Source organism: Heteronotia binoei, chromosome 8 (assembly GCF_032191835.1).
Source record: "Heteronotia binoei isolate CCM8104 ecotype False Entrance Well chromosome 8, APGP_CSIRO_Hbin_v1, whole genome shotgun sequence".
NCBI lineage: Eukaryota > Metazoa > Chordata > Lepidosauria > Squamata > Gekkonidae > Heteronotia > Heteronotia binoei.
Genome location: NC_083230.1, coordinates 75,659,156 through 75,687,090, shown reverse-complemented (window position 1 = coordinate 75,687,090; position 27,935 = coordinate 75,659,156). Strand labels below are relative to the sequence as shown.

Sequence of the window (27,935 nt, the reverse complement as noted above, 5' to 3'; positions counted from 1 at the left end):
CACAAATGCAATTTGACCATGTTCTTTTAATAAGAAATGCAGAAGCAAACATAGAATACTGTAAGGTTTAGCACAGCTACTTCTTCTCAGCTGGAAACTTTGTAAGTCTGTACCCCACCCTGGCACAATCCTGGAGATTTATGGCTGTGCGCTATTGAGAAGCCCAGGAAGAGAAGAGGCAGGTCCTTCCTGGAAGAGACTTGGACATCAGTGCATATCTGCTAAGAGCATAATTAGTTTAGGGCAGCTGCTGCAACTTGAAAGTGTTCTAACTGGCAGTGGTTTGGCATCAACTGGTAAGACGTTGCTAACCTAAAGGAGAATGTAACATTATGAGAAGTGGTCATAGTTCTCTCCTCCCCAGTGTAGCTTGTGTCTCAATGGTTAATACTGATCTTTTAAAAAGTTTTCCCATCACCACAGTTCTGTTCAAGACTTCTGTGCCAGTAAAGTGGTAAGTTTGATCTTCCCATCCATGGAGGCAGTGAGGCAGGTCCCACAATCCATAGCTGTGCACCAGTCCACCGTGACCACTGGGGCTCTGTGTCCTCCCAGGGAGAGGCAGCTCTCCAGCACCTTCTCGTTGCTACTCAGCTGCAAAACAGAAGAAAATACAAACTCTTTTTCCCTCCTGCAGAAACTGCCCATCCATTCAGAAATAGAGCACAATCTAGCCTTATTTTGACTAGAAGCTATGATATACTTATCTAGGTCAGTATTTATATATATGTGTGTATTTATATATATTTATATATGTATGTGTGTGTGTACACATACACACACAGTCTAACTGGCAGTGGCTCTCTGGGGCCCCAGATGGCAGTACTGTACCCCACCACTACCACCACACACACCTGATCCTTTTAACTGGAAATGCCTGGGATTGAATATTCCGCACACAAAGCAGATGCTCTTTTTCAGAGCCAAAGCCCTCCTTTGAGTGATTTGGGGCAGCACTCTAATTTCACCTCAAGAATGTATCAGATATCCAGCTAGGTGTTCTATTACTTTTTTTTTTAAGTGTGCAGTCTTTTACAATCTCTTTCATGCTGCCCCACAATAACTCTGCAACACATGTCATCATTATTCATGGTTATGTATTTTGAGACCTGGAAACAGAAGTCTGTAAATTGGCAAATTCATGGGCTGAATTGGGATTTGAATAGATATCCATGTCTGGCTCTGCACCCACTAAGATGCACTGCTCTCAAAACTAGTATCCACCACACTTGAAAAAAGACATTAATATCATCATGAGGCTTCCAAATAACATACAGTATGCAAAAAATGGAAAAATCCAGCACTGTTGAAGCAGAGGAAGCCAAGATTTGGCACATGCTTGTAGGGAACACAGCCAATACTAGTGCACTTTAACATCAGCCTTTCATCAAAAGTGCTCAGTTTGCATCTGCTACTTCTGGGATCACTCCTCCAGCCTCTGTTACCTTGTAGATGACTCCCCCAGAAGAAGAACAGGTCAGCATGTAGTTTCCCTCAGAGTCAAATGCAAAGAGCCTCCCATGTGGGACCTGAACTTGCTTGTAGCCACTGTAGCCAGACAATACAAAAGGGCCGGTGGCATCTCTGGGGAGGCCGTATTCAGAGACTTTGGAGCCACTTTTGTGAATATTCCATTGGATAAACTGGGTACAGTTGGGGGGGGGGAATGGAAAGATTCTGGTCAGATGCAAAAACAATACACTCGGCATTTATTCTGTTCTATAGGGACACTGATAGCTACAGAAGCAAGAACAACAACTCACAAAATGTCAGAAATGAATCTAGTGGCTATTTCCCCCCTTCATTAAGGCCGTTAGCTCCTTTCTTTGGGGCCTACCCGACCACTTTCCTATTAGAGCTTATGAGGTCACAGCATTCCACTAAGTCACTTCTGCATGACATCAGTACTGCAATACCCAGTTCCCAGGGACTGGCTCCTCTCTCACAGAGCATACCTTCCCATCTTCTCCAATGCTGTAAACAGCATTCTCATCATAGCTGAATTCAACAGAATAAACCTCTCCATCATGGGCCTTCCAACTCATAGCACATTCATGTTGCTGCATATCTGGAAAAAAGACAAATTTATTCATTTTGAGTACTGAGACTGCAATAGAAAGCACAGAAGAAACATAAATTTGTCCTGCTTCTACTAGCAATAGGGAACATACCGGAAACTGTGTCAAGCACTGAAAACCATTCATCACTTTTAAAAGAATTTCTTAGCTATCTTCCTGTAATTCAAGGTCACTTCCTTGAGATGCAGAGATTTCAGCTGGCATTGACTGCACTTTTCAGAACCTACCCCATGGTCAGGAAATTACTATTTTTCAAAGGAGAGCTAGTTTTACCAGGCTGCACCTGCCACCAAATCTCACACTAGTGCAGAGCAACTGTGGACAGATACAACACAGCCTTCCTAAGAGAAACCATTCCTATATATCAGACCCAAGGAAAGAGTTGAGGTAGATGTATATACACAAAGTTCCCTTCATCTCACAAAGGCAGCTCTGACTCTCAAAAGTTTACAACCTGAAACTCTTGTCAGTCTCTAAAGTACTCCTGAACTCAAATCAAACCGTTCTACTGCAGACCAACACAGCTACCCTCTGAAGATGTAAGGCAATATATATACAGACTCCATACAAGGCTCCTCAAGTGATTAGGAAGCATAGTTTAAGGGAACTATTCATTTGTTAACTCTTGTTCTAATTCCAGAAAGTCACTACCCCGTCTGCAGAGATAATCTCAGGAGATCCTGTTTTACACTTTAACTATTCTTCAAGTGCCAATGATATCTTTAGCAACTGAGCACATAGAAACTTTCACACGTTGTTTGCAGCTGCACAGGAAGGTTTGCAACCTGGGGTGAAGGGGGCATCAAGGAGTCTTTAGGAACAAGAATGGAATCCCTGCCTGCTCCTCCCACTCTCCTGCTTAGCTCCAAGCCCATTCACTGACCTGCTCAGTCACACAACATGAAAAAGCCAGATAATAATGCCCCTTCCCACTTCTCTGGAAGACTGGCATGCCAAGAAGCTGCAATGCCAAGGCAATGACTGTGCATGGCTGAGAGGAAGGCAATGAGGCCTGCCAGACTCCTTAAGGCATGCACTGAAGCAGTGAGTGCCAAGCAGTAATCTTCTCCTCAGAATCTCCTGTCCTTTTCTGTTTGGGAACCCTGCCCGCCCCCCCCCGAAACGTGGGGGAAATAGAAATATATGCAATTCTTACTGTCCTATCAGACCTAAACTAACATAGTACTCTAACAACATAAAATGCATCATGTACAAGTTACTGCAATATTTGAAACATTTATGGAATTTCAAAGTTATACATGCCTTAGCAAAATTCAAGTACACCCAATAGTGAAAACAAAACTACAAGCTGATGCACCCTATGCTATTTGCATGTGTACCTTCATTTTTGCTGTCTAATTAGAGACAACTCAGTTGTCAATGAAACTTTAAGTTTTTCTGGGGCTCTGATGCAGTTTCTGCCCCATCTCATTCTGATCTGTTCTCTCCTGCCTGTAAAGTAGGGCAGAAACCTACTTTTTACCCAGTCTGCGGATATATCTGTCACAGTAGTTCGAGAGGTGAAAAGGTCAACTCAGTTTGAGGACAACAGAAGACATGCAAACTGCTGAGAAGTCCTGCATGCTCTCCTCTAGAAGATTAGGTACCTTTCTAGGTGCAGAACAAAATAAGAGTCGATTGCACCTTTAAGACCAATTTAGTTTTATTCAGAACGTAAGCTTCTGAATAAACCCAGTGAGAGTGGGTTTAGCATCTGTAATGAGATAAAAAAAACATTTTTTTATCTCATTACAGATGCTAAACCCACTCTCACTAAGTAGTTATACATCCACAGTATTCCAATGTATTTCTCTTTTAGAATTGCGTATCAGAATAATTTTTTGTATTGACATACTCAAAATAGGGATATTGGCTGTTTATCTCATTACATATACTTTACCCATTTTCACTATATTTTATTGTATTTTTTTTTCTGTGGCAAACTAGAATGATGTTTACATGTTAAAAAGTAAATTAGGTGGACAAGAACATCACTATCCAGTGTATTTCTCTTTTAGTTGTATTGACACACTCAAACAGGGACTTTGGTTGCTTATCCCATTACATATATTGAACCCATCTCCCACTATATTTTAATGTATTTTTCTCCTAATGACAAACTACATGTATGTTGCATGCTTAAAGGTGGGTTAGTTGGATAGGAAAACAGATAGAAATTCCTTCCTTTTGGCCCATGTTTATAGCAATAGAGTCACTGACAGACATTCTCACATTTTGACATACTACTGTTTTGTTGCTTTCGCATGCTCATGCTACTCAGATCAAAGGTTTGCTCAACTTGTTAATTTTACTATTCTGTCATTGGTTCTTGAATCTGTACCACTTCGCATTCAGGACCACTGCCTACCAGCTATGTATGGCTCTGCTCACTGTGCCAGATTCCTCGTCTGATGAAGTGTGCTTAAGAGCACACGAAAGCTTACGTTCTGAATAAAACGAAGTTGGTCTTAAAGGTGCAATCAACTCCTATTCTGTTCTACTACTTCAGACCAACACGGCTGACTAGTTCAATCGATCTTTCTAGGTGCAGAAATGCATCTTGGATTTAAGAGCTCTATGTGTACAGCAGGCATACCTTGCCTTTAGAAACATTTCACTCATTTGAAAAGAGAAAATATCTCATAAGAGCTTTCTTTCATTACTCCTCAGAATTTAGTACAGGGGGAGAGGTCTTGGGGGGGGGGTGTGGAGAATGGAAAAAAACCTCCCCTCAAAATGTTTCCAGGTTTCTTCCCCAGGCCTAGTCCCATACATAAGAGGCTGGAGGGAGGGGTGGGAGAAAACACACCCAAGCAACCTCCTAGAAGAGTCCCAATTCTATTCTGATTCTCAATGGGAATATTTGTATAAAATATTGTTGTATGCTGTCTTGAAACATGAAGAGAAGTGAGGTATAAATGTGTTAATGAATAAATAATAAATTGCTGTTTGTTCCCAGAGTGCCAGCACTGGTGCCAGCCCTATGGATATCTTGTGCTCCCCGCATTTCACAATGAGGGGACTCGCCCCACAGGTTGAGAGCTCAGGATATGAGAATGTAGGCTAAGCATTTGTGCCAAAGACAACCAAGCTGTAGTCCAGGTTCCCAATTTACCAAAGAGACGAATAATGCCATCAGCTGCTCCAGTGACCAGCAGATTTCCATTGTGATTGAAGGCTGTGCAATTTATAGCAATTGGCTCAGGTTCAAGTGAAAACTGAAGCTGGAATGGGAACAAAAACAAAACATTAGGACAACTTAATTATGTGTCCTTTTCCCTGAACTTCGTTTGTCTGGCAGATTCCCAGAGGAGCAGTGAACTCTGCAGGGTCAGGTTACTCCAGTAACCATCTGGCTTCCTGTTTCCCTGATCAGCTCCAGGCCCAAAGGGAATCCAGGACGTTCTGGCCAAGGCAGCCAATCTGTCCCTGCACAGTGTGACTTCTTCTCACTACTAAAGGATGAGAATGACTTTCCCCAAGACTTTTACATTGCCCCACCTCTGTTAGAGAGAAATGCTATCTGTTCTTAGACTCATGGGTGAACAGAATGTCTTCTGTGTAGATAAGGACCTGTAAAAACAAATCCACACACTGGCCTGGGCACTTCTTCACCCATATGCTTATGGCTGTCCTTGTTCACCACTTCCACCACTATGAAGCAGAGGAAGAAGGGCTCCATTCTGTTTTTCTGCCATTTTAGTTTTCCTCCACTGAGCAAAGCTGAACTACTTTTTGATTGCTGATCCTGGCACTTACAAGGTGCATGAAATGCAGGCGGATCCCCAACACAAGAGATGACCAAGATGAAACTAGGTCTGAGATTCGGGCCAAGTCACTATGTATGGGTGGACACTATACCTAAGGTTGCCAACTGGCCTGCAGAAAAGTTTTTTGACCCTTTAATGCTGTGCTAAAGTGTAGAACCAGGCAGCTGAAGTTTTTCATGGCACGGAGGTACGAAGTGTCCTATTAAGCTTCTATTAAAGAAACAGGACATTTTTCTCAAGGCCAAACAGCTCTGCTACGGCAAGGGAACACCAGGGAGAATAGCAGGCCACAGTGGAGGAGGAATGGGCCCATCTGAAGGCAAGACATGAGGAGCTAATGAGGGGAGAAATATTGTAGTAAATGGCAGGTTATTGGTCTAGCACAGTGACTAGGAGACAGAGCTGGAATGCACAGAGTTGCCAATTCAAATATCACTGAAGCCCCAAACTCACTAGGTGGGCCAAGACAAGCTGCTTAGGACTTTCATTCACTGGCACTATAGGGGCAATACTGGTTTACTTTGCATGGCTTTTGTAATGATTACTGTTATTACTTAGCACTTCTACAGCACTGAACACAACAAATTATTCTTATTATGATTATTGTTCAGTGGGAAAGAGACAGGGGCTGGTCTCTATTACTTTACTCTGGAGATGGAGAGATTTTTTTCAGAATGCTCCTGAGCTCTTTCCAGATGAAAGCCACACACCTAAGCCCAAGATTTTAAGCCATGTTCACATGCCCACAGTGGGTATTTTCCTCTCTGCTGATCACTGGCAAAACTCCAGAGTAAAGCAATGGAAGCCCAGCCCCATTCAGCCATTCAAGGAACAAAATTTGATCTCAAGGGGAAGGTGGGGAGACTCAAAGATAGTATTTGAAAGAATCCATCCAAAATAAACTGGAGACTGGCTAAATACAGTGTGTTCATTGGTGTTGATAACTGTTAATGTCTTAATGAGCTACAAACTGAGGGAAAGATGCCCTCGACTTTTTCCTAGAAATTAGGCTTGAAGAAAAAATATTAAATACCTGCTGCTTCATGGTTTTTGTGTCCCACAAAAGCAGCTTCCCAGGCACTTGGTTTGTGCCTTTTCCTCCAGAATCTGGAGCTACCAGGTCCAGATGGCTGACCAGCCCCGATGCTGCAGCAGAGCAGACAAAGGAGGCACCGCTAGGGCTGCAGGCAAGGGAGAGGATTCTGAAATGCAAAACACCATGTGAACACACACTGTACAAGACAACTACAGAGCCAGAAGGAAAAGCAGCCATTTTCAGCTTCAGCCAAAGCTCCAGTTGGCCCACAAAAAGTTCCCCCATTCAGGCTATAAGAAGCCCCATGCTATATAGAAGCCATGAACTACCCGGGTCTCAGGGCATCTCTCAGCTTCTCTTAAGTGGAACATGCATAAACTACCAACAGCCAATGACAAAATCTAAACTGAGGGAAGGCAAAGGTTGGCTGGGGACTAATCACACGCAAATTAGATGCATATTAAAGATTGTGGCCTCTTGCAATGTTCACAGTCTCTCAAGCAGAAGCAACAGAAACATGGGTTTCCATATGCTAAAGCTCTCCCCCAGAGCCCATTAGCTCTTCCCCTAAAATGTCTCTTGCCAATAGGCAGAGAGCTAATCCTGTCTATCCTCCATCTTACTGGACAACGAGATGCTTCCAAAGAGCCTAGGAGGCATTACTAGGAGAACAAAGCAAATCTAAAAAAAAAGACAGGCAGATGGAACCTCTGAAACAGCAGCCAGGCAGTATTACAAAGAGCAGACATGCAAGTGAATTACAATACCAAGCAATTCATTTTACAAGTGCCAAAGGTGAAGGGAGTGGGTCTTGGCTCAGAAGGTTACCTGGGCATGTCTTCATCAATACTGATTTCACAAAGATTCTTCTTGGCCTCTGTATCATAGAGACGGACCGTCCCGACTCCACTACCCAGCAACAACTGCAAACAAAACCATCTCTCAGAACAAGGTATCTGAAATCTACTAGATACACAGAAATGGCATCAACTGCCCTGACAAGTCACAGGAAGGGAAATATTACTCATTCAAAAGCTATTAGAAAGACCATGAGATATAGCTTAGGCCCACCACAAAGCCCTGGGACATCCAAGACAAAAATTAGTTTCAGAGACTCAAAGATATGGAGATTGTAGTTACTTCAATAGCCATTTCCATTACAACAATTCCAGCTACTCACCAGCCTGTCCCGTTTGGTAGCCCACTCCAAGGAAAGCAGGGGAGATTTGGAAATTGAAGAAGCTTTGGTCTGCATAATGGGATTGAAAGACCACACCTTGATGACCCCATCCACATCCAAACTGGCCACTCTTCGCCCAGAACAGTCAACACTAAATGGAGAAGTAAATGATGCAGTTGCCCCTTGTAAACATTTGTGATAGCTACCTCTTCCAAAATGTGCCCAAGCCAGTCATTCAATCTATGTGTATCTTCTATGCAAGTCCCAGATATTCTCTATTGGAAATTATTACTTTTTTTTTTAATATGCAGAACCCTTTGCAAAAACAGGCTGTGAACTCAGTCAAGGCTGGAAACCAGAGCTGAGAGACTGGGCCTCACCTAAGGCCATCCTTGGGTTAAACCCACACATCAGCCCAGAACTCCAGTCTTCACCAAACCACAGTGGCTCGCTCTAACTTGTCCCCCGCAAACATGCACACACTCCTTCCCCAAAGGAATGCATTGCTTACCGGCAATGCATGATGGATGAATGGTGCTCTCCATATTCTTCCTGGCTCAAGACAATGAATGGCTGCTCCTGCCTGATCCCTCCAGTATCCAAGTCAGACCCAAAAGTTTTTGTTAGGGTTTCTGTTTGCTCTGTGTGTGGCTCAAGAGGCATCTCTGTTTCAGTGGAAAGAACCTCCAGCTTCCGTTCAGTGGACTGTGCCTAAACCAAGAGAAGGACCCTGTGTATAGTACAGCAAGTCAGGAGAATCAGTCAAGCTATTCACATCTCAGTGTGCTACAGAGCCAGAGTTTTATTGCACCACATCAGCAGCTAAAATGCCACCAGGCACACTGAGGGTAATAAGCAGCAATGGGGAAGAGCTCAGTTGGTCTGTAGCACCATTTGCACTTGCTTTTGGGAGAAGAGCACCTCATGTGAAAAGCAAAGAGAGCATATTAACACCCAGTATCAGAAGACAGCTGTAAACCACTGCAAAGACATAATTTCACACCTAACCAGGATTAGAAAATGACAGAGTATGTCCAAGTGTAGCATTAAAGGCCTGCACTTGAACATACTTTTGCCATTGACTGGCATGTGAAGAAAGGCTGGGAAACATTGAATAAGAGATAAAGGTTGCATTGCTTTATTTGAATAGTGAACACAAATAAACCTGCCTTATACTGAATTAGACCTTTTCATCCATCAAAATCAGTATCATCTACTCAGACCAGCAGTAGCTCTCCAGGGCATTTTGTGAAGGTCTTTCACATCACCCACTACCTGATCCAACTGGAGAAGCTGGAGATTGAACCTGGAACCTTCTGCATACAGAGCAAATGCCCCACCGAGTCATATTCCCCCTCCTCAAGAGGAGATGAACCCTCTCTTGTGGGGTGGGGGCACTTCATGCTATTGATATGATGTTTGTGAAAAGCAACACCAAAGACAAGATGGCTATTCTCACTGCAACACCATACCCTCTACACCATTTGGGGCCACTGGCACTAACATGGGGTCTCTCCAAGCATGGCTGATAGAATATATTAAGCGATCTCATATTGAGTTGGACTGTTGGTGCACATAGCAGCATTGTCTACTCTGATGGATAGTGGCTCTCCTGCAAAGACCAACTCTGTCCAAAACCTGTTATCTGAGCATCTGCCCAGGATTGAACTCAGGACATTCTGTGCACAAAGCAGAATGTGCACCCCCTGAGTCACAGCCCTTTGCCAAAGAGCCAGTTCTGCATGAGAGAAATTCTAGATTTTTCAACATTATCTTCAACCTTCCCAGCCTGCTGAGAATAAAGATTAAGAGTATTTATGGGTTTTATTAACATTCACCACCTTGGCATTCTACGTAGACCCAAACAGGGCAGAAATAGCCCTCTTGTTTTGTTCTGGCACCTGAAGCCCTAGGCTGAAACTGACATCAAAGCCTTTAATGACAAACTCAGCAAACACCTAAAGAAATTTTTGTTAAATTAAAAAGGAAAGTGTTTAGATTTAAGATGGCAAAAATGCTCTTAAGGTACCAAGCAGAAGAACATTTGTCAAACCCAGAAAGAACTGTCCTGTCTGGAAATGCCAGTAAATGCCAACTGCTGCCAGAGCAATAAGTGCACACACAGAAGTCAAAGGGCAACAAAGGCTGATGCATCTCTTTTTTCAGCAAAGTTTCTCAGCAAAGTCTATTAAAGAAGCCTATGAATGGAAGAAACTGACAGGTGCCTTAAGGGAAACAGCAGCTAGTTAAAGAACAAGACAGTAGGAGTGGGGGAGGGGGGAAGGAGTTTCACCATGGATGAAAACATAGTGGGTTTCACAGAGATAAGTACTAGAACCAGCAAGCAGTGTGTAACTTACTTAGATGACTGAGAGGGGATAAACAGGTAAGTTTACATGAACAGGGCTCTTGTGGCATTTTAAAGCCTAATAAAATTTTACTCTAATATAAGCTTCCAAGGATTACAAGGATCACAATACATTCAATGAAATTGCTGAGCAGTCAGGTTAAAACGGACAGAAGGAAGTACTTCTTCACCCAAAGGGTGATTAACATGTGGAATTCACTGCCACAGGAGGTGGTGGCGGGCGGCCACAAGCACAGCCAGCTTCAAGAGGGGGTTAGATAAAAATATGGAGCAGAGGTCCATCAGTGGCTATTAGCCACAGTGTGTGTGTGTTTGGGTATATATATATATATATATATAAATATAATATTTATTTATTTGGCCACTGTGTGACACAGAGTGTTGGACTGGATGGGCCATTGGCCTGATCCAACATGGCTTCTCTTATCTTCTTATGTACAGTCTATTTTTTTAGATGCCAACATATGGATCCTCACTGGACAAACCTTTTATATAGGAGATATGCGAAAAAGGAAAAAAAGCAATGTGATATCTGTTTGCAGGGCTTTTTCATAGCAGGAACTCCTTAGCATATTAGGCCATACTCCCCTGATGTAGCCAATCCTCCTGGAGCTTTCAGTAGGCCCTGTACTAAGAGCCCTGTAAACTTTTGGGAGATTGGCTACATCAGGGGTGTGTGGCCTAATACACAAAGGAGTTCCTGCTACAAAAAAAGCCCTGTCTATTTGTATCTGCATAAGTTTCCCCATCAGACTATGATTTCCATTCCACAGGGCTAAGTGCAGTGCCCAAAAGGGTAGCCCTTCTTGGCTGCTGCAGAAAAAGCAAATGAATCTTGTGGCACCTGAAAAACTTGACTGCATTGCATTCCAACATGAGGTTTTGTGAAGCAGAAACAACTTCATTCACTGGCTGTGCTCAGCAACCATCCAACTGTCTCTGTATTTCTTTGACTAGACTTAGGTTTTACATCATTGGTCCCTAACAGCTTATGCTGGAATAAAATTCTGTTAGCCTGTTGTAACAAAAATAAGCCAGAACCTTAAAAACTAATATGGCTACCCCACTGGAATTATCCCCAAATCTGATGACTTTGCAATGGAATGATTGATAAGATTTAACAACAAAGCCCATTAAGCAAAAATAAATAAATAAACCCTACAATCATACCATCTAAATGGACACACAATTGCTCAGAAAAGAGAAGGCAGAGACCTAGTGGAAAGTTCTGGTCAGACAAGTACAATAGAAGAAGCCAAACACAACATTAGGAAAGATTAGAGAAAGAGGTTAAAAAAAAAATTAAAAAGCAATCATTTCATGACCATTTCATTTAGTACACCTACAATTAGAGCAGAGGCCACCTAGTCTTAAAAATCTTGAAATCAAGGTTTCAGCCAACTAGAAATCCAACATTTGCCCACAGAAAAGTAGCAGAGCACCCTGCTCACACTCACGTTTAGCATCCCTTAAGAATCACCAGAACATCTGCATGTCTTTCATCAAACACAAAAACAGTGCACAATCCTGCAGTCCCATCCCTCTTAGAAACCAGCTCCTACCTGGTTAGTTGTTTTAGATAAAAGCTCCTTCCGTTCCTTTCCGTGATCCTGCAAGCGCCTCTGACGCTGCTGCAGGGAACTGGACTCTGTTGCCGTCAACCCACTGAAGGGGCTTTTTGCCTCCTTGCAGCTGCTTGTCACCTCCTTCCCTTTGCTGCCCTGGAAGGCCAGGAGGAGATTGGTCAAGTTTGGGTCCCTTACCAAAATAAATTAGCAATTCTGGTATGCAATAAAACATTGCCTAAAGCACAAGAAATATTACACATGGGCTTTTTTCTTTCTCTTAACAACTTCATCCTCAGCTTGAAAATCTCACAACAATGAGGAAGGGGAAAATGGGAGCGCCTCCATCCCCCATCATAAGTTGCTAGGTGTTATCCAGGGTTGCTGTATGTAAAATGCCTTTTTTTTTACATGTACATAGTGTACTAAGTCACCCGTTACCTGTGTCTCATCCAAGTCAGGCTATTCAAGAATCTACCTAAAATTATCTACAAGTAATCTCCGGCAAAACATGAGTTGATGACAAGAACTTCAGGATTTTTTTTTAAATGACTTTACTTTTATAGACATATGCAAATAGCAGTGTTAGTCTAAAGGCTAATTCCTAAAACAAAAGTCACATGAGTCCTCTTATTGGGAACAACCAAAACATCACAAACAAGCATGTGAGCTCTTGCATTCCACAGAACTCTTCCTAAAGTTGGAGGTGAGTAGGAAAAGTTATTTAATTTAAGGCTTAGTAGCAAGGCCTGACTAGGCAATTGCAATCTTAACACAGAAAACAGGATGTTCTGTGGAATAAATGGTGCTAAGTTCTTGGGAGAAAAGAAAGAAAAAATAAGCATGAATGCTTTTGTTGTACCCAGCACCATCCAGCCTGATGAAGAGTTCTAAAGAGCTCAAAAGTTTGCAGTGTGTGTGTGTGTGTATATATATATAAAATCTCAATTTACAACACAAAAACCAAACAAACTACAGTTATCTAAATCATATATCAAGTGTAAATACACAGATGGTCCTCTGTAATCATCAACTGCTGTCATCTATAATATCCAAATCATGTCTTAAACATAAACTACAGACATCTATGCCATACAGTCATAGGGTGGCCAAACTGCAGCTCAGGAGCCACATGTGGCTCTTTCACACATATTGTGTGGTTCTCAAAGCCCCCACTTGCCCCATCAGCCAGCTTGGAGAAAGCATTTGTCTCTTTAAATCATTTCTCCAAGTAAAACCAGCTGGTAGCTTAGAGAATGCATTTAAAGTTAAAATTGATTTATTTCCACCTCTCCCTCCATCCATCTATTTTCTTTCATTCCTTCCTTCCTTGTGGCTATCAAACATCTGATATTCATGTCTTGCAGCTCTTAAACATCTGACATTTAATGTTTTAATGTTTTAACCGCTTAAATTATTTAACTGTTTTATATCTGAAATTGTTTACTTTTAAGTCTGATTAATTGTTGGAAGCCGCCCTGAGCCATTCGTGGGAAGGGCGGGATATAAATCCCAAATAAATAAATAAATAAATAAATAAAAATTTATTCTATGTAAGTAAGTTTGGCCACTCTTGACTTATACTCATTTAGAATTTACTTATATATACTCTTGATTTTTCATTTAAATATACTCTTGATTTCTCAATTTAAGCACATTTATTCTGTCTTTCCCAACTGCTTTCATATCTGATATTTTATTATAACAGGCATATGTTGCCTGATTCTTCCTTTTTCTCTATTTCTGTCTTAATTTAAATGTATTCCCAATTCCCAGTTATATAATAAAAAAATACTTTCCATTTTTTTTAAATTCTAAAATTGGTTTGTTGTGTATAAAAGGTGTTTGGTTGGTCTAATGAAAGTTACGACATAACTTTCCCTTCATGTAAATGCTGAGAAAAGGGGGAGGCCTCAGTGCAATGCAGAAATAATGACAGACTCTTGACCTCAATACATGGTAATAGAAGAGAAAGGAAGAGAAGTTTCTGAGACACAAAACATCCACATACTGGCTGCTCTTGCTCCACCTCACCTGGTGATTTGATTGCTCTTTCTTGCCCACCAGCGGCACACCAGTCTGTGCTGAGGATGTCCCTGCAGTCTGCATCACTCTAGAGGGACCCTTCTTGCCCTGAGGCAGGAGGGAAGACAGGAATCCCCCTCGAGCTTGCAGAGAGTGAGCTGTGCTTCTCTGGCTGCAGGTCATGTCACTGGGTGGTGGTGTGGGGAGAGGAGAGGACATGAAGAAGGCAAAGGTAAGGGTTCCACGTTGAATGTAAGCTCAAAGCAGAAGAGTCAAGGACCTTTACTTTGTAAAATAATACCACATAATGCCTGGTTAACCAAGACCTTTCCAGGCTATACTGTCAAGGCTATGGTGACTATTGTCAGCCTGTGGACCAGCTTCCCTCCAAGCTCTGTATAATGAATCTCTGAACAATTCAGATCCTTACCTGTCATTGCCCTGCCAAAAGCATATGTAACTTGAGTTGTGCACATTGATACTTCTGTGTTCTCCCCTTTTCTTTTCCCCTACCCTCCCTCTGCTCTTGCAACATCCTTGGAGTAGAGACCTGGATTTTTCTTTATCTTTCCTTGCTTATGTTACTCTAAACCAGTGTACTACTGGAATATTATCATCACCATGTATGATTCCATGTCACTCAAGCTTTAATACAGTAACACACATAACTCCACTCTGCGTGACACCAACAGACACACCAAGGAGCATGGCTCCTAAAGTCCTTCTATTAACATCACACTGGGTGCATTCACACTACACTAAATAATGCATTTTACAACTGGATTTTTGCTATTCTTACACAGTAAAAATCCAGTTGCAAAATGCATTATTTAGCATAGTGTGTACTATGTTGATAACAGCTGAGGTTTCTGGGCCCCTTCCTACCCAGCTCACCTGGGGAACCTGAAGCTAAGAAGACCTTAACAAAATTAAGCTTGCTATAAAATCAGGCCAGGATCTTCTAGATACGCACAGGGAAAGGACACTACCATGTCGCAACCACAGCTCCTGAATCATATGCCAAACACCTGTTTGCAGCCCCACAAACAGCTGGTTCCTCTCAAGCAAATACATGTACCAATGCAGCTCCAAAGCTTCAATGAGCTGCTGGCAACTCAAGTACAACAAGAATTCATGTAGAGAGACCCATAAAGTCCTCACCACTTATTTAAGGAGTTATGGAGTATCTATAGGAAAATAAAGGTTGTTACAGAAGCTGTTTGCTAAGAGCTTTTAGATCTCTGGCAGAGTTACACAAGGACCCTGGAGGGGGGAAATAATTCAGATAGCACTCCCAGTTATCTGCCTTTCAGAATTAACACACATGTCTCTGAAGTTGCCTTTCCAGGCGAGCATCTACAATAATGGGGCTCAGTTCCATCTCTGTCATCCAGCCATGTGACTCTCTGACCCAGCCTTCTGCCAACAGACTCACAGCTCCGAATCCCCCAGGCGGTCCATGTTGGTCACATACGAAGGCAGTTTATGATGAAGGATCAGCTCTTCCTCCTCCTGCTGCTGCGGTTCCTCTTTCTTCATTCGGTAGTATTCCGCCTGCAAGGCAAACAGCTAAAAAGGGGGAAGGGGGCACAGAGAAATTCATCTCAGTTTCCCACCTTGCCAATGCTAAGCAATGTTCCTGCCCTTCTGCTATTGACATGGATGCCTCTCTATCTCTTCAACCTTTACACACCAACACTACAACGATATCCTAGAAGTCTATGGAAGCCAGTCACCTCTTGATGATACACTGACTGAGGGGTGCCTCTCCCACCTACACATGAAGCTACCTTAGACATAGTTGGCTCACTGATCTATCAAGGTCAGTACTGTCTACCTGGACTGGCAGCAGCTTTCTGGGATCTCAGAGGTCTTTAAAATCACCTACTACCTGCTCCTTTTTAAATGGAAATGCTAAGGACCGAACTTGAGACCTGCATGCCAGGATTTCTAACACTTAGCCATGGACCAATCCGCTTAGAAGTAATGCAGGTTAAAAAATGAGAAGTGATTGACTGAAAACCTAGTTTCCTGCCACACTGTTAATGGTGGTGGAGACAAAGTTTTAAGGATTACACTAGCTGAAGAAAGCAGAAGACTTAAGATTTAAGGCTTGATGGAAAGAACCAGTGAAGGATAAGTTCACACCAGTAAAATGTGTATTGGCAGGAATGGAGTAGGAATGGTATTCAAAACCCAGAAGACATTTGAGAGGAGATAAAAAGAGGCTGCTGCTCAGACTCTCCTCCTAGATTTTTCAGTGTTTTTAAAAAATCTGCAACTGAATATTGTTTTATCAATATAACATTATTATAACATGTAGCAGGTTCTCATTTAAAGACAAAAGGCCGTGTTTAATCCTTTTTGTTGCACAGACAAGATCCCCCCCAATACCTTCACCACAAAAGGCACTAGAGACTATTGTTTTTAATGGAAGCTTGAAGTTCAGGGAACCTGTTATACATGTTGTTATAGTTATGTCCATATAATAGTGTTCACTTCCCAATCAAAACAAAAAAGCTCCCAGTGGGGGGCAATTGGCCAATGTAGGGAAAACGGCTGCCATTTGGGCAGGACCAAGAAATTTCTAATTCTCTGGTCCACACAGTGGCCAGCCAGGCTTTGCTGTGAGCTTTCCCAAAACTATGGGGCAATGCAGTTTTGGGAAAGATCAGGGGAGAAAATCTGCTTCCCTACAGCACTGAGTCTAGGGCAAACAATCTGTGTGGAAACAGACTAAGTACTGTGTTGGAAATTATGTTTAATAACACTGAAACTTCAGAAGCTTCTGTCTCACCTTTTGGCGCAGAGTTTCGTTTTCTTCTTGCAGGAAATTACTTCTCTGGCACTCTTCATCGAAGTTCAAGATGACTGGGACAGGTAAAAAAGGTTAAGGATGAAAGACTTCAGACTGAAGTGAAATCCCTCCCTCTGGAGGTTCATCAAAGCCCAAGTAGTTTCTAGAAGTATTCTGAGACTTGTTTGGCTTAGCATGTGGCAGCCAACACTTATGCTAGAAGAGAATTATTTTAGATGTCTTTGGTACTGTTTAAAATTAAATCTGTGTATTATCCCCAAGTCTGGAATCTTAACAGTGATTGCCAACCCACCTTCATTTTGAGGTGCTAGTATTAATCTTTAAAGCCTTTCACAACCTGAAAATCTCACACCTGAGACACTATCTCCACACATAGTGCAGCACCTCCAATCATTTTTGCATGTTTTGTTAGTGGATCCAAGTGGCAGAGGCTGTGGTGTTCTCAGTGGCTACTCCAATTTTGTGAAATGTACTCCTTGAAGAAGTGAGAAAAGCTTCAGTAGTTTACAAACCTGCATACAACAGATTGTATGCATATGTTTTTAAATTGTGTTATTAGAGAGGCTGCTTGTTAAAGGTATTGTTTCCAAACTGTGGTTTCTGATTTTTGTTCTGCAAGTCACTTTCAGGCCTGCAGTGTGGGAGAAAAATGGGGTTTGAATATTTTAAAATAATGGGGGAAGGACAGTGGCTCAGTGGTAGAGCATCTGCTTGGTAAGCAGAAGGTCCCAGGTTCAATCCCCGGCATCTCTAACTAAAAAGGGTCCAGGCAAATAGGCGTGAAAAGCCTCAGCCTGAGACCCTGGAGAGCCACTGCCAGTCTGAGTAGACAATACTAACTTTGATGGACCAAGGGTCTGATTCAGTAGAAGGCAGCTTCATATATTCATTTAAGTATCACAAAGAACTATCTAAAAAATGGCTGTCACCTAAATCTTGTCTGTTTATAAGATATCCAACCATTGGTTGTGCTACTGTGAACTCCTGGCCTCTTCACGAGTGCTATGGAATACCAAACAATAGAGCAGTTTCTGTGAACAGGGAGCAAGGTCAGTTTGGCTTCAAGGCTGGGAAAATCCCATATAAAGTAAAGATTAGCTGTGCAGTGTTGAGGGGAAGCTAATAGGGCAAGGTAGGGGCATTTTGAAGATAAGAAGTCAAGGGTCCAAGAAGGAAACCAACCCCCCCCCCCAAAAAAAAAGATGAGGATTGGGTTGAATTGATTTGTATTAAATTAGCCAAATCTTTGGCAGTGGGTTATGAAGCCCAGATGATCTGGCTGTTTCTGTAGGCTGCAGTATAGAACAAAGCTAGTTTTTACATCTGAATTTTGCCTGCCCAGTTCTATGTGAGTCTAGTTGAGAATAATTATTTACTGCAAAATGAAAGATCTGAACTGACAACCTGGAGAAAAGTTAACCCAGAATAGCCACCTACACAATCACAGGCAAAACTGCTACCTGCCCCAACTTGAGAAAGAGAGATGAACTACAGACTCCAGATTATTCTTCAGCATGTAAAAGGATATGCATGCACTGAAATAAGACACTGAGGAAGTTGTGCAAAGACACAATGAAGGTGTCTGCCCACTGGCGGGAAAAATATGTGCTGAAAGTAGGGTTTGATTCTGGATTCGGAATGAAGGGCAACACAAACCACTCCTTCCACTCAGCCTGGTTCTGAAGTTCTGAGGCCTGCTTCAGAAAGAATTCCTGAGTCTTGTCATTTCTGGATGTCTAAAAATAAGTTAAACAGAAGGGGGCTTAGATTTTGTTTATTCTTGCTGCAACAAAGACCCTGATAAAGTTATAAGAGCCCACCAAACATAGTAACAGGAGCTGGAGAAGGCAGGTGGATACAGTGTTTGATAAGACAGCACTTGATAAGACATGATTTTAATGAAACCATCCTGTCTGAACACAAGCTCACCAGCTTGTCACATACCTGCACCGTATGGATGAGGTAGTAGCGGTACAAGCTGATCTTCAGCTTGTTCACTGTAGGTCGGTACACATCCTCCAATCGACTGAAAAGGCGCCTCTCAAGGTAAGTCCAGTAATCCCGAAGAGCAGTCAGATCATAGCTCTGAACATATTGTTGTAACTGTTCCACTATCTTATCCACCTGAAAATACAAAGACAGAACCATAAGAAGCTGTTAGTTTGGGTTATGGCACTCTACAAAGCTACCTTTCTGTGAGTCAAACCACTGATTTATTTGTTCTGATTTACCGCTCTTTAGGCTCAAGAAAAGATCTTCCCAGCACCTCCTGCCTGAAACTAGAGATGGAACCTCAAACCTTTTGACCAGACATGCAACCCCCCTTTTCTTTTCGTTTCAAACAATTTTTATTAGTAACATATGGTAGTATATTCAATTTCTTACATCATTAATAACTACTTTTTTCCTCTATCCCATATATTACTTTCTACCTACCCCTCCCCCCATTACTTGACCCCGCCAGTGTACTATACTTAAAACATTATTATTAAAAGTACCCTTAATTAATAAGAACCAAAATTCATAGCTTCCTCCCTCTTATACTTAGTCATTATCAAAAATTGTCCAATGTCTTTTTATTTTCCACTCTTTTTCTACATATCTTCTGAACTTCTTCCACTCCATCTTAAATACCGTACTTCTAAATCATAGTCTCTTAAGGTTCTTGTTAACTTGTCCATTTCACTCCATGTCATAACTTTTACAATCCAATTTCTCTGGTATTTTTTCTTGTTTCCACAACTGCACATACCGTGTGCTAGCAGCTGAGAGCAAGTACCAGATTAAAGTCCTATCTTCTTTTGGAAATTTTTCCATTTGTAATCCCAACAGAAAAGTCTCTGCAACTTCGTTAAATTCGTATCCTAAGATCTTAGAAATCTCTTGTTGAATCATCTGCCAATACATTTTTGCTCTTTCACACGTCCACCACATATGGTAGAAAGAACCTTAATTTTTTTACATTTCCAACACCTGTCCGGCATCTTGTTATTCATCTTTGCCAACTTTTTAGGAGTCATATACCATCTATACATAATCTTAAAACAGTTTTCTTTGATACTCTGACATGTTGAGAGTTTCATAGAGTTCTTCCACAAATATTCCCATGTATCCATCTGTATTTCTTTACTTACATTAATTGCCCACTTAATCATTTGAGATTTCACTACTTCATCTTGCATAGACCATTTTAAAAGTAACTTATAAATTTTCGAAATTAATTTTTCATTATCTCCAAGCAGAACTTTTTCTATTTCCGTTTGTTCTCGGCTTATTCCTTCAGTTTTAATATCACTTTCCACCAAACTCTTTATTTGTTGCATTTGAAACCAATAATACTTATAATTCAGCTCCTCAGCAGTTTTCAACTCTATTTTACCGCTTTGTATTTTTAATAATTGATTGTATGACATCCATTTTCCTTCTCCTAGCTCAGCTGTTATTTTAATTACTTCTGCAGGCACTATACATAGTGATTTTCTCTCATCGCCATATTTCTTATACTTCATCCAGATATTTAGCAAATTACTTATTATGTAATGGTGAGAGAAAAAACCATCCATCTTTTTCTTCCCATAGTACATATAAGCGTGCCAGCCGAATTTATTTCCATGATCTTCCAACATTAAGTTTTTTATTCAATAACGTCACCCAATCTTTTATCCACACCAAACAAACTGCTTCATGATATAGTCTTAAATCTGGTAACTGGAATCCTCCTCTTTCTTTAGCGTCTGTTAAAACTTTCATTTTAATCCTTGATTTCTTTCCAGCCCATACAAATTCTGAAATCTTTCTTTGCCATTTATTAAATTGTTTGCTGTCTTTCACAATCAGGATAGTTTGGAATAAATACAGTATTCTCGGCAAAATGTTCATCTTAATTGCAGCTATTCTCCCAAGCAAAGACAAATTAAGCTTGTTCCATTTTTTCATATCTTCATCCATTTTACGCCATAACTTTTCATAATTATTTTTAAACAAATCAATGTTCTTCATTGTTATTTCCCCACCCAAATATTTTACTTTAGAGGTAACCTCACATCCTATTAGCCTCTGCAATTCTTTTTGTTTATTTACTTGCATATTTTTACATAAAAGTTTTGATTTTTCCATAAAGTCCCGCCAATTTTCCAAAATTTTGTATTTTAGCTAACAACAAAGGAGTTAACTTGTGGAGGATTTTCATTTATAAACATTATATCATCTGCAAATGCTCTATATTTATAGGTAAAACCTTTAATTCTCATTCCTTCTAGTTCTTCATCATCTTGTATTTGCATCAATAAAATTTCAAGAGTCATAAACAACAATGGCAAAAGCGGACAACCTTGTCTTGTACCTTTGCTAATTTTCATTTCAACTGTGAGATCTGCATTTATACATAACATCGCACGTTGTTCAGTATATATTGCCTTTATCATTCTTATAAAGTTTTCCCCCAACTTTATTTTTTCCATTACTGAAAACATAAAGTCCCAGTTCAGATTATCAAAAGGTTTCTCTGCATCCACAAAAAATAATGCAACTTCTTTCTCTGGATGTCTTTCATAATATTCTACAATATTTACAACAGTTCTAATATTGTCTCTTATTTGCCTTTTGGGAAGAAAACCCGCCTGATCTTCGTTTATAAAATTTATTAAATATTGTTTAAGCCGTTCTGCCAGGATTCTTGTGTATATCTTATAATCATTATTTAATAATGAAATTGGTCTATAATTCTTTACATTCGTGACATCTCTATCTTCCTTTGGAATCAACGAAATTACAGCTTCTTTCCATGTATTGGGTATTTTCCCATTTGATCTTATCGCATTCATCAATTTTTGAATTTTCGGTACTAATTCTTCTTTAAGCATTTTAAAAAATTTTGCCCTATAACCATCTGGTCCAGGTGCCTTTCCAGATTTCATTACATTAATTGCTGCTTCAATTTCTATTTTTTTAATTGGATCATTCAAAAAATTTTCCATATATTCAGTTAAGGGTGCTATGTTAATTTTTTGCAAATACGTTTCAATCCTTTCTTTCTTTACTTTAACACCCTTAAATGAATTAGCATAATACTTAAAAAATTCTCTCTTTATTCCTTCTTGGTCCACCATCTCTATCCCATCAGCCACAATTTTGTTAATAATTTTACTTTCTCTCTTTTTCTTCAGTTGCCAAGCCAAATGTCAAACATTAGATCTCAAAGTAACCAGTCCTTGAATTTTGAAACAAAGTTTGGTTTATTGATAATCCATGTGGCTCAGCCGAGCTAGGTATTGGAGCTGATACAGTGTAACAGTAAAATGCATACTTAAAGATGGCACATCAAAGGTTCTATAAACAATTCTACATTCGCTAAACAATTCTACATTCACATGTGAAACTTCTCACTGTAACTTCCTTATCTCTATTGTGGTCAGCTCATCCTGGGTTCCAGGGTTGCTTGTCTGGGAATTAGTCCCAGGAGGTTTTATCTTCAAAGAGTACATTCCTACATTTGTTAGTAACAGCGAAAGGAACAAAGGGGCGTTCTCTACTTTGATGTGCACAGGCTCAATTCATGGTTAGTAACATTTCTATACTTTGGTAACTATAATAATAAAGAAATAGACAATGCTTGACACCAAGTACTTCCCAGGCTTGTTTGCTCCCTCAAAAGATTTCTGTTGTAATTTTTTCAAATTCCATTCCATTTCCTTATTTAACAAATGTCTCATTTGTGTTTGCAATATTGTAATCTCCCTTATAATTTTCTTTTTCCCTGGCCTTTTTCTTAATTCACCTTCTTTTTTCTTAATTGCATTTTGAATGTCCAAGGTCTGTTTATCTTTTGCTCTCTTATCTTTATTATTCAATGTTATTAATATTCCTCTCATTACTGCCTTATAGGCATCCCATACCGTCTGAAATTCTATATCTTCTCTATCATTAACTTGGAAATAAGCTTTAGTTTCATTTTTTAAAGATGTCACTATTTCTTTATTTTGTAGTAAATCTTCATTTATTCTCCATCTTCTCGACTTTTTTAGACAATTTTGTAATCCACATTATTGGGTTATGACCAACTCCTATTTTGGGTAAATCTCTTTGTTATAAGTCCCAGATCTTTAGTACCCCACAACATGTCAATTCTAGAAAAAGAATTATGTCTGGCTGAAAAAAAGGTGTAGTCCTGTACTTCAGGATTGAACTTCCTCCATATATCCTCCAAACTCTCTTGTTTAACCAGTTCAAAAAAAGATTTTGGCAATTTCCCTTTTTTATCAATTTTTTTCTTCCCAGATCTATCCATTGCGTTCTGAATTGTTCCATTAAAGTCCCCCATCAACAAATTTTACTCATAAACCACTTCATCAAGATGTTGCATAATATTTTTTTTTTAAAAATGTCCTTTGCACCATTTGGAGCATAAAGTCCCAACAACAACTTTTTTTAGCATTCAATAAAATTTCCACTGCGATGTACCTTCCATCTTTATCTTTAAAAACCAATTTCAGGTCTAATTATTTTTTAATATAAAAAATTACTCCTCTCTTCTTCTGTTCAGCAAATGTATAAAATTCTAGTCCCAACTGCTTATTCCATAAAAATTTATAATTCTTTTGTCTAATATGCACTTCTTGTAAACAAACTATATAACAATTTTGGTTTTTTATCCAATGAAATGTTGCCCTTCTTTTTTGTGGTGAGTTTAGTCCGTTTACATTCCAAAGTATTAATTTGTAATCCATCATGGTGCAAATTCTTTATTTTCTCCGTAAAATCTACGCAGTTCCTGTGTGTTTGTAGTTGTAATCCTTTTCCCTTGAGGTCAAAGCTCAAACCTTCAGGTATTATCCATCTGTATCTCATTCTGTTGTCACATAATTTTTCTGTCAGTTTTTTATATGCATTCCTGTCATTTAACACTTGTCTTGGCAACTCTTTCATAATTCTCATCCTACTACCTCCCACTATCAATGTCTTTTCAAAATTTGGGTTCATGAGTTTTCCCACCCTTTCTTTTGTCATAAATCTTATGACCACATCTCTTGGCAGATTGTTCTTTTTTGCATAGAGTGAATTCACTCTATACATATAATCATACATATTTCTATTCCCTTCAGGATCTTCCTCCAAAAATTCTGCAATTATTTTTATGATATATTCTTTCAAGTCAGATTCTTCATCTTCTGGTACACCTCTCAGACGAATCTGTGTCTCCATCAACTTGAAGTCATGTATTATCACCTTTTCTTGTAATTTTAATAAGGTGGAATCATGTGTTTTCACTCTCTCTTCCACCTTCTGTACTATTTTTGTTATTACTACAGTCTCATTTCTGAGATTCCTATCTCTTTTTTAAATTCTTTTTTTGAGTCCTCAATATCCTTTCTTATTTCTTTTTTAGAGGCAGTTATCATTTCTTTCACCCCTTCATTATCCTGGCTTCCATTGCATCTAATTGGGCTTGCATTTTCTCCATTGAAGCAGACCTAGTATGAATTTGCTTCGGGTCTGATATGTAAAAAAGATCAAAAATTTTTATCTCACCAAATTAAATTTGGACCATCAGTTTTAATAGAGTGAAGCTTGCCCTTTCCAATGAACCCAATTTCGCCATCCTCTGAGCCTCCCAGGCTCAGATATTAATGCTTAAAGTTTTTATTTTCCCCAAAATGGCGGACACGACTTTTGCTTCACTTTAAAAAATTTTCCTTCTTTCCCTTTATCCAATTCAGATCTTCTTCACCACTGTCCAATAGTCCTTATTTTAAAATTACCAATTCAATTAATTCCACCAATTTTTAATGTCCCAGTCACTTTAAAAACATTGTTAAAACTTTGTCCTCCCAACAATGGCCGCCGATGTTTCTCTCTGATATTATAATCATAAAGTAGGCTGTTTACTTCTCTTACTTCCTTCTTCTTCCTCTGGTACTTCCTGCTTTTCCTGCCACCAAGTCTCGTTTCACTGGTAAACAGATCTCACGATGTCTGACGTACTTCCTGTGTTGACTGTGAGTGCTGCAGATCTCTGACAATGGGGCTACTTCCTCAACCGCAGATAGACAAAACAATAAATTCCTTTCTCCTTTTAGCACTGTCTTTTAAATTTACAAAGTTCAAATTTAGCCCCTTTTCTTCTCTTCCTTTCAGGCTTTCATTATATCCAACTCCCACCTTTAAATGTTGTTTTGTTTAGCTTTAGTTAGTCTCGGAGTGAAAAGATAGCGATCAATACCTTTTTTTTGTAGTTTATCCAAATCGACACCAGTCTTTTGTAGATTAGATGTTTAAAGTTGTAAAAGAAGACTCGGATCCTGTTGAGCTTAAGTCAAAGAAATGACTCTGGAAACTTCTGTAGATGATGAATATGCAACTTCTCTCCGGAGATCCCTCAAAGCCTCAAAGGAGCTCCCTCCGGAATTCCCTTTCAGCCAAGGTAAGTCTCCTCAAATTATCTGTGCATATATTGGACAATTCTCTAGCTGAGAAAAGTAGTTAGAAGGCATTAGTTTGCCTTTTACTACCCCGAACAGAAGTGCCAGCCTGCCCCCGTTAAGGAAAGCAGCTCAGCGCGCCATTTTCTGATCCCGGAAGTCAACAACCCTCCTTTTCTATTACCCAAAATGGGCATGTCTTTATGGCAGGTTGAAAAAGGAACCAAAAAGCCTTGCACGCTTGATCAAGATGTTCCATGGAGATACTCCTTCCAACTATGGCAAGAAGGCTTGGAAAGATATACGTTTGACTTGATACATCCTGTTTGTCATGTCCTGATTGTCCTTTTGCCATTTGCTGTTTCAGGGACTCACTGAGGCTGGTTTTTGCAGAAGTTGTCTCTGCTTTCAAAACAAAGAATACTATCCTTGGTATTCTAATTCTTCAACTGCTGTTCTAGGTCAGCCTTCCACAGTGCACCTAGCTCAGCACTTTGTCTTCTCCACAGTTCAAAGGTTTAACACTGAGCTTGGCTTTTTACATAGAGCTGCTTGAATGGGGAAGGAGAAGAGAGAAGAAGAGTGAAATGAAAAGAATACAGGTGAAAAAATGCACAAAAAGCAAGGGGTGGTGATTAAACCAGAGTGTAACTGGTTAAACAAAGTTATAAGCTGCCTGGCACATCCGATGTGCTAACTTAAAGGTAAGCATTCAAGCATGGCAGGCAGTTACAACATTATAATGAAAGCAACAAAGGTAAACCGTGGGAGAAGAATATCCTGCGGGCATTTCATATTCATGGAAAGGAAAGAGAATATGAAGATCCATCAAAGGCATGAGAGGATGACTTGGCAATAAAAGCTGGCAGCTCCAATTTTGGTTATAGTCAAAGGTCAGAATCAGGCAACGTAAGCATTCATATCTATGGTATGCATCTCATAGTCACAGCTGGAAATCATGATTTCATGGACTACATATAAGCAAGAAATTATCAGCATTTATACACAACATTGCTATGTAATTGATTTTCACAATCCTACGGCAATCATCATTCCCATTTTCAAAGTTACAGCTGAGAAAAGGGAAAGCATACAAGCCCAGCAAAAAAGTGGGGGCATGCACATCCATGTTTTGGGGGCCATTTGAAGGTGCTAGTTTTGACTTACAAATTGCCAAACAGGATAATCAAAGATTGCCTCCTTTTAAACCTGCCATTCAAGGCCTGACTAGAGTACCACCTTTTCTGAAAGCAAGAAGGGCATCCACTAGAAACTGGGTCTATTAAGCAGTCACTCTAGGAATAAAAATCACCTTCCCCCAAGGGGGTATGTTTGGCCTCCTTTCACAGCTAGGTTTCTTACAGTTCAACTAGAGCCTTCTAAAGCTCACTAACTTCCAATGGACTGTAAAGGGTGCAACTGGTCTTGCTGCTCCAACTTGGGAGGTTTTTTTTCTGTTATTGATTAAACTGATTTTCGTTTTAACCATTTGCTCACAGTATTAATTTATGTTTATTTTATGCTGTAAACCATGTGGGGTGCCAAGTGATCAAAAGCTGTAGTCATATGTGATTTGACAAACCATGTTTGTGTTACATGGCTGATTTCAGTCACTCTGTCCCAGGAAGGATCCAAACTACTAGAAAGAACAATGTCAAAAAAACAGCAACCTCAGGATGCGTTTCACAAACCAAGTCTGTAGAGATACAGAAATAGTTCACTGTTGTGAAATGAATCTGAAAGGGCTGGGGCAGATACTCAACAGGGAGGCAAACGCTCAGCCCAAAGACTGCCTTTCATTACTTCACCTATTGGAAAGCTGATGAGCCTGGCCCAGGGCGGGGGCAGGAGATGATCGCACTCGCAGGCCCTGCTTAAATCTGGGGGACCCAACCAATGTTCCCTCTAAGTTGCAGAGTCTTGTGAGCAAAAATTCTACTTTGTGAGCTACAGGTATTAAAGTTGTGAGCTACTGGCATTCAAGTTGTGAGCTACTGCATAAATTAGTTTGCTCTGGAGCCCTCCTTCCTGAGCTAAGACAAAAATGTGTGAGCTGGAGGCTAAAAATCTGTGAGCTAGCTCACGCTAACTCAGCTTAGAGGGAACATTGGCCCCAACTAACACCCACGAGATGGCCATCAAGATCCTTCCCAACCCGCCGAAACCGAAGCCTCATTCGGGCAGGCCCATCGAGCCAGCAGCCAAGTCTCCTTATCCGCGCGCTGCTGCAAGCGCGCCACAGTTCCCCGGCTGAGAGCGTTTCCAGGCACACTTGTGTTTGCGACGGCTGAAGTCAGCCAGGAAAGAAAGAGACGGGGGAGATGGGCAGCCAAGGCTAGCCGGAATGTCCTCCGCTCAGCATCACTTCCCTTCCCCTGCTCTCGCCAGCCAGCTCCGGCCCTGTGCTGAGGGCGTCTTCACGGCCCCTCACCCGAAAGCCTTTCTCCTTGTCCGCCTTGATCTCCACATCCAGCTGCTTCAAGGTGGCAGTGAAGCCGCGGAAGAGCAGATACTCCCGCACCAGCTCATCTGTGCGCTCCACAGCCGCCGCCATCGCGCCGCCGGGTCACGGGGAAGCCGAGGGCTCCAAGCACCGCCCTTCGATGCCGGCCCCCAAGCCCTTTCCCCGCCCTCGCTCCGCCCCTCTCGCCTTCAAGCTGCCTGAGCCGGAATTCCCC

General features: G+C 40.7%; 1 protein-coding gene across 2 annotated transcripts; it reads right to left on the bottom strand.

The window, feature by feature from the left end:
* Nucleotides 1-6: 6 nt before the first annotated feature.
* WDR91 (WD repeat domain 91) lies at nt 7-27,868 on the bottom strand. Of its 2 annotated transcripts, none has more exons than XM_060245270.1 (15): nt 27,689-27,868; nt 18,785-18,964; nt 18,370-18,576; nt 16,820-16,903; nt 15,458-15,591; nt 14,032-14,209; nt 11,995-12,153; nt 8,576-8,775; nt 8,065-8,215; nt 7,713-7,807; nt 6,882-7,050; nt 5,194-5,302; nt 1,956-2,068; nt 1,446-1,643; nt 7-594 (listed from the first exon to the last, which is right to left on the bottom strand). In XM_060245270.1, the coding sequence occupies exons 1-15, from the start codon at nt 27,809-27,811 to the stop codon at nt 430-432; spliced, it is 2,265 nt and encodes a 754-aa protein (XP_060101253.1). In that variant the 5' UTR covers nt 27,812-27,868; the 3' UTR covers nt 7-429. The 2 variants fall into 2 exon arrangements, with proteins under 2 accessions (XP_060101253.1, XP_060101254.1); XM_060245271.1 differs by having other exon boundaries at nt 15,458-15,576.
* Nucleotides 27,869-27,935: the final 67 nt, after the last annotated feature.

Coding starts and splice junctions, on each gene's coding strand:
- WDR91 (XM_060245270.1), bottom strand. CDS start 27,811: ATGGCGGCGGCTGTGGAGCGCACAGATGAGCTGGTGCGGGAGTATCTG. Junction 16,904..18,369: donor GTGTCTTATTTCAGTGCATG/CATATCCTTTTA, acceptor TAACCTTTTTTA/CCTGTCCCAGTCATCTTGAA. Junction 595..1,445: donor CTGGGGGAGTCATCTACAAG/GTAACAGAGGCT, acceptor TCTGTTTTGCAG/CTGAGTAGCAACGAGAAGGT.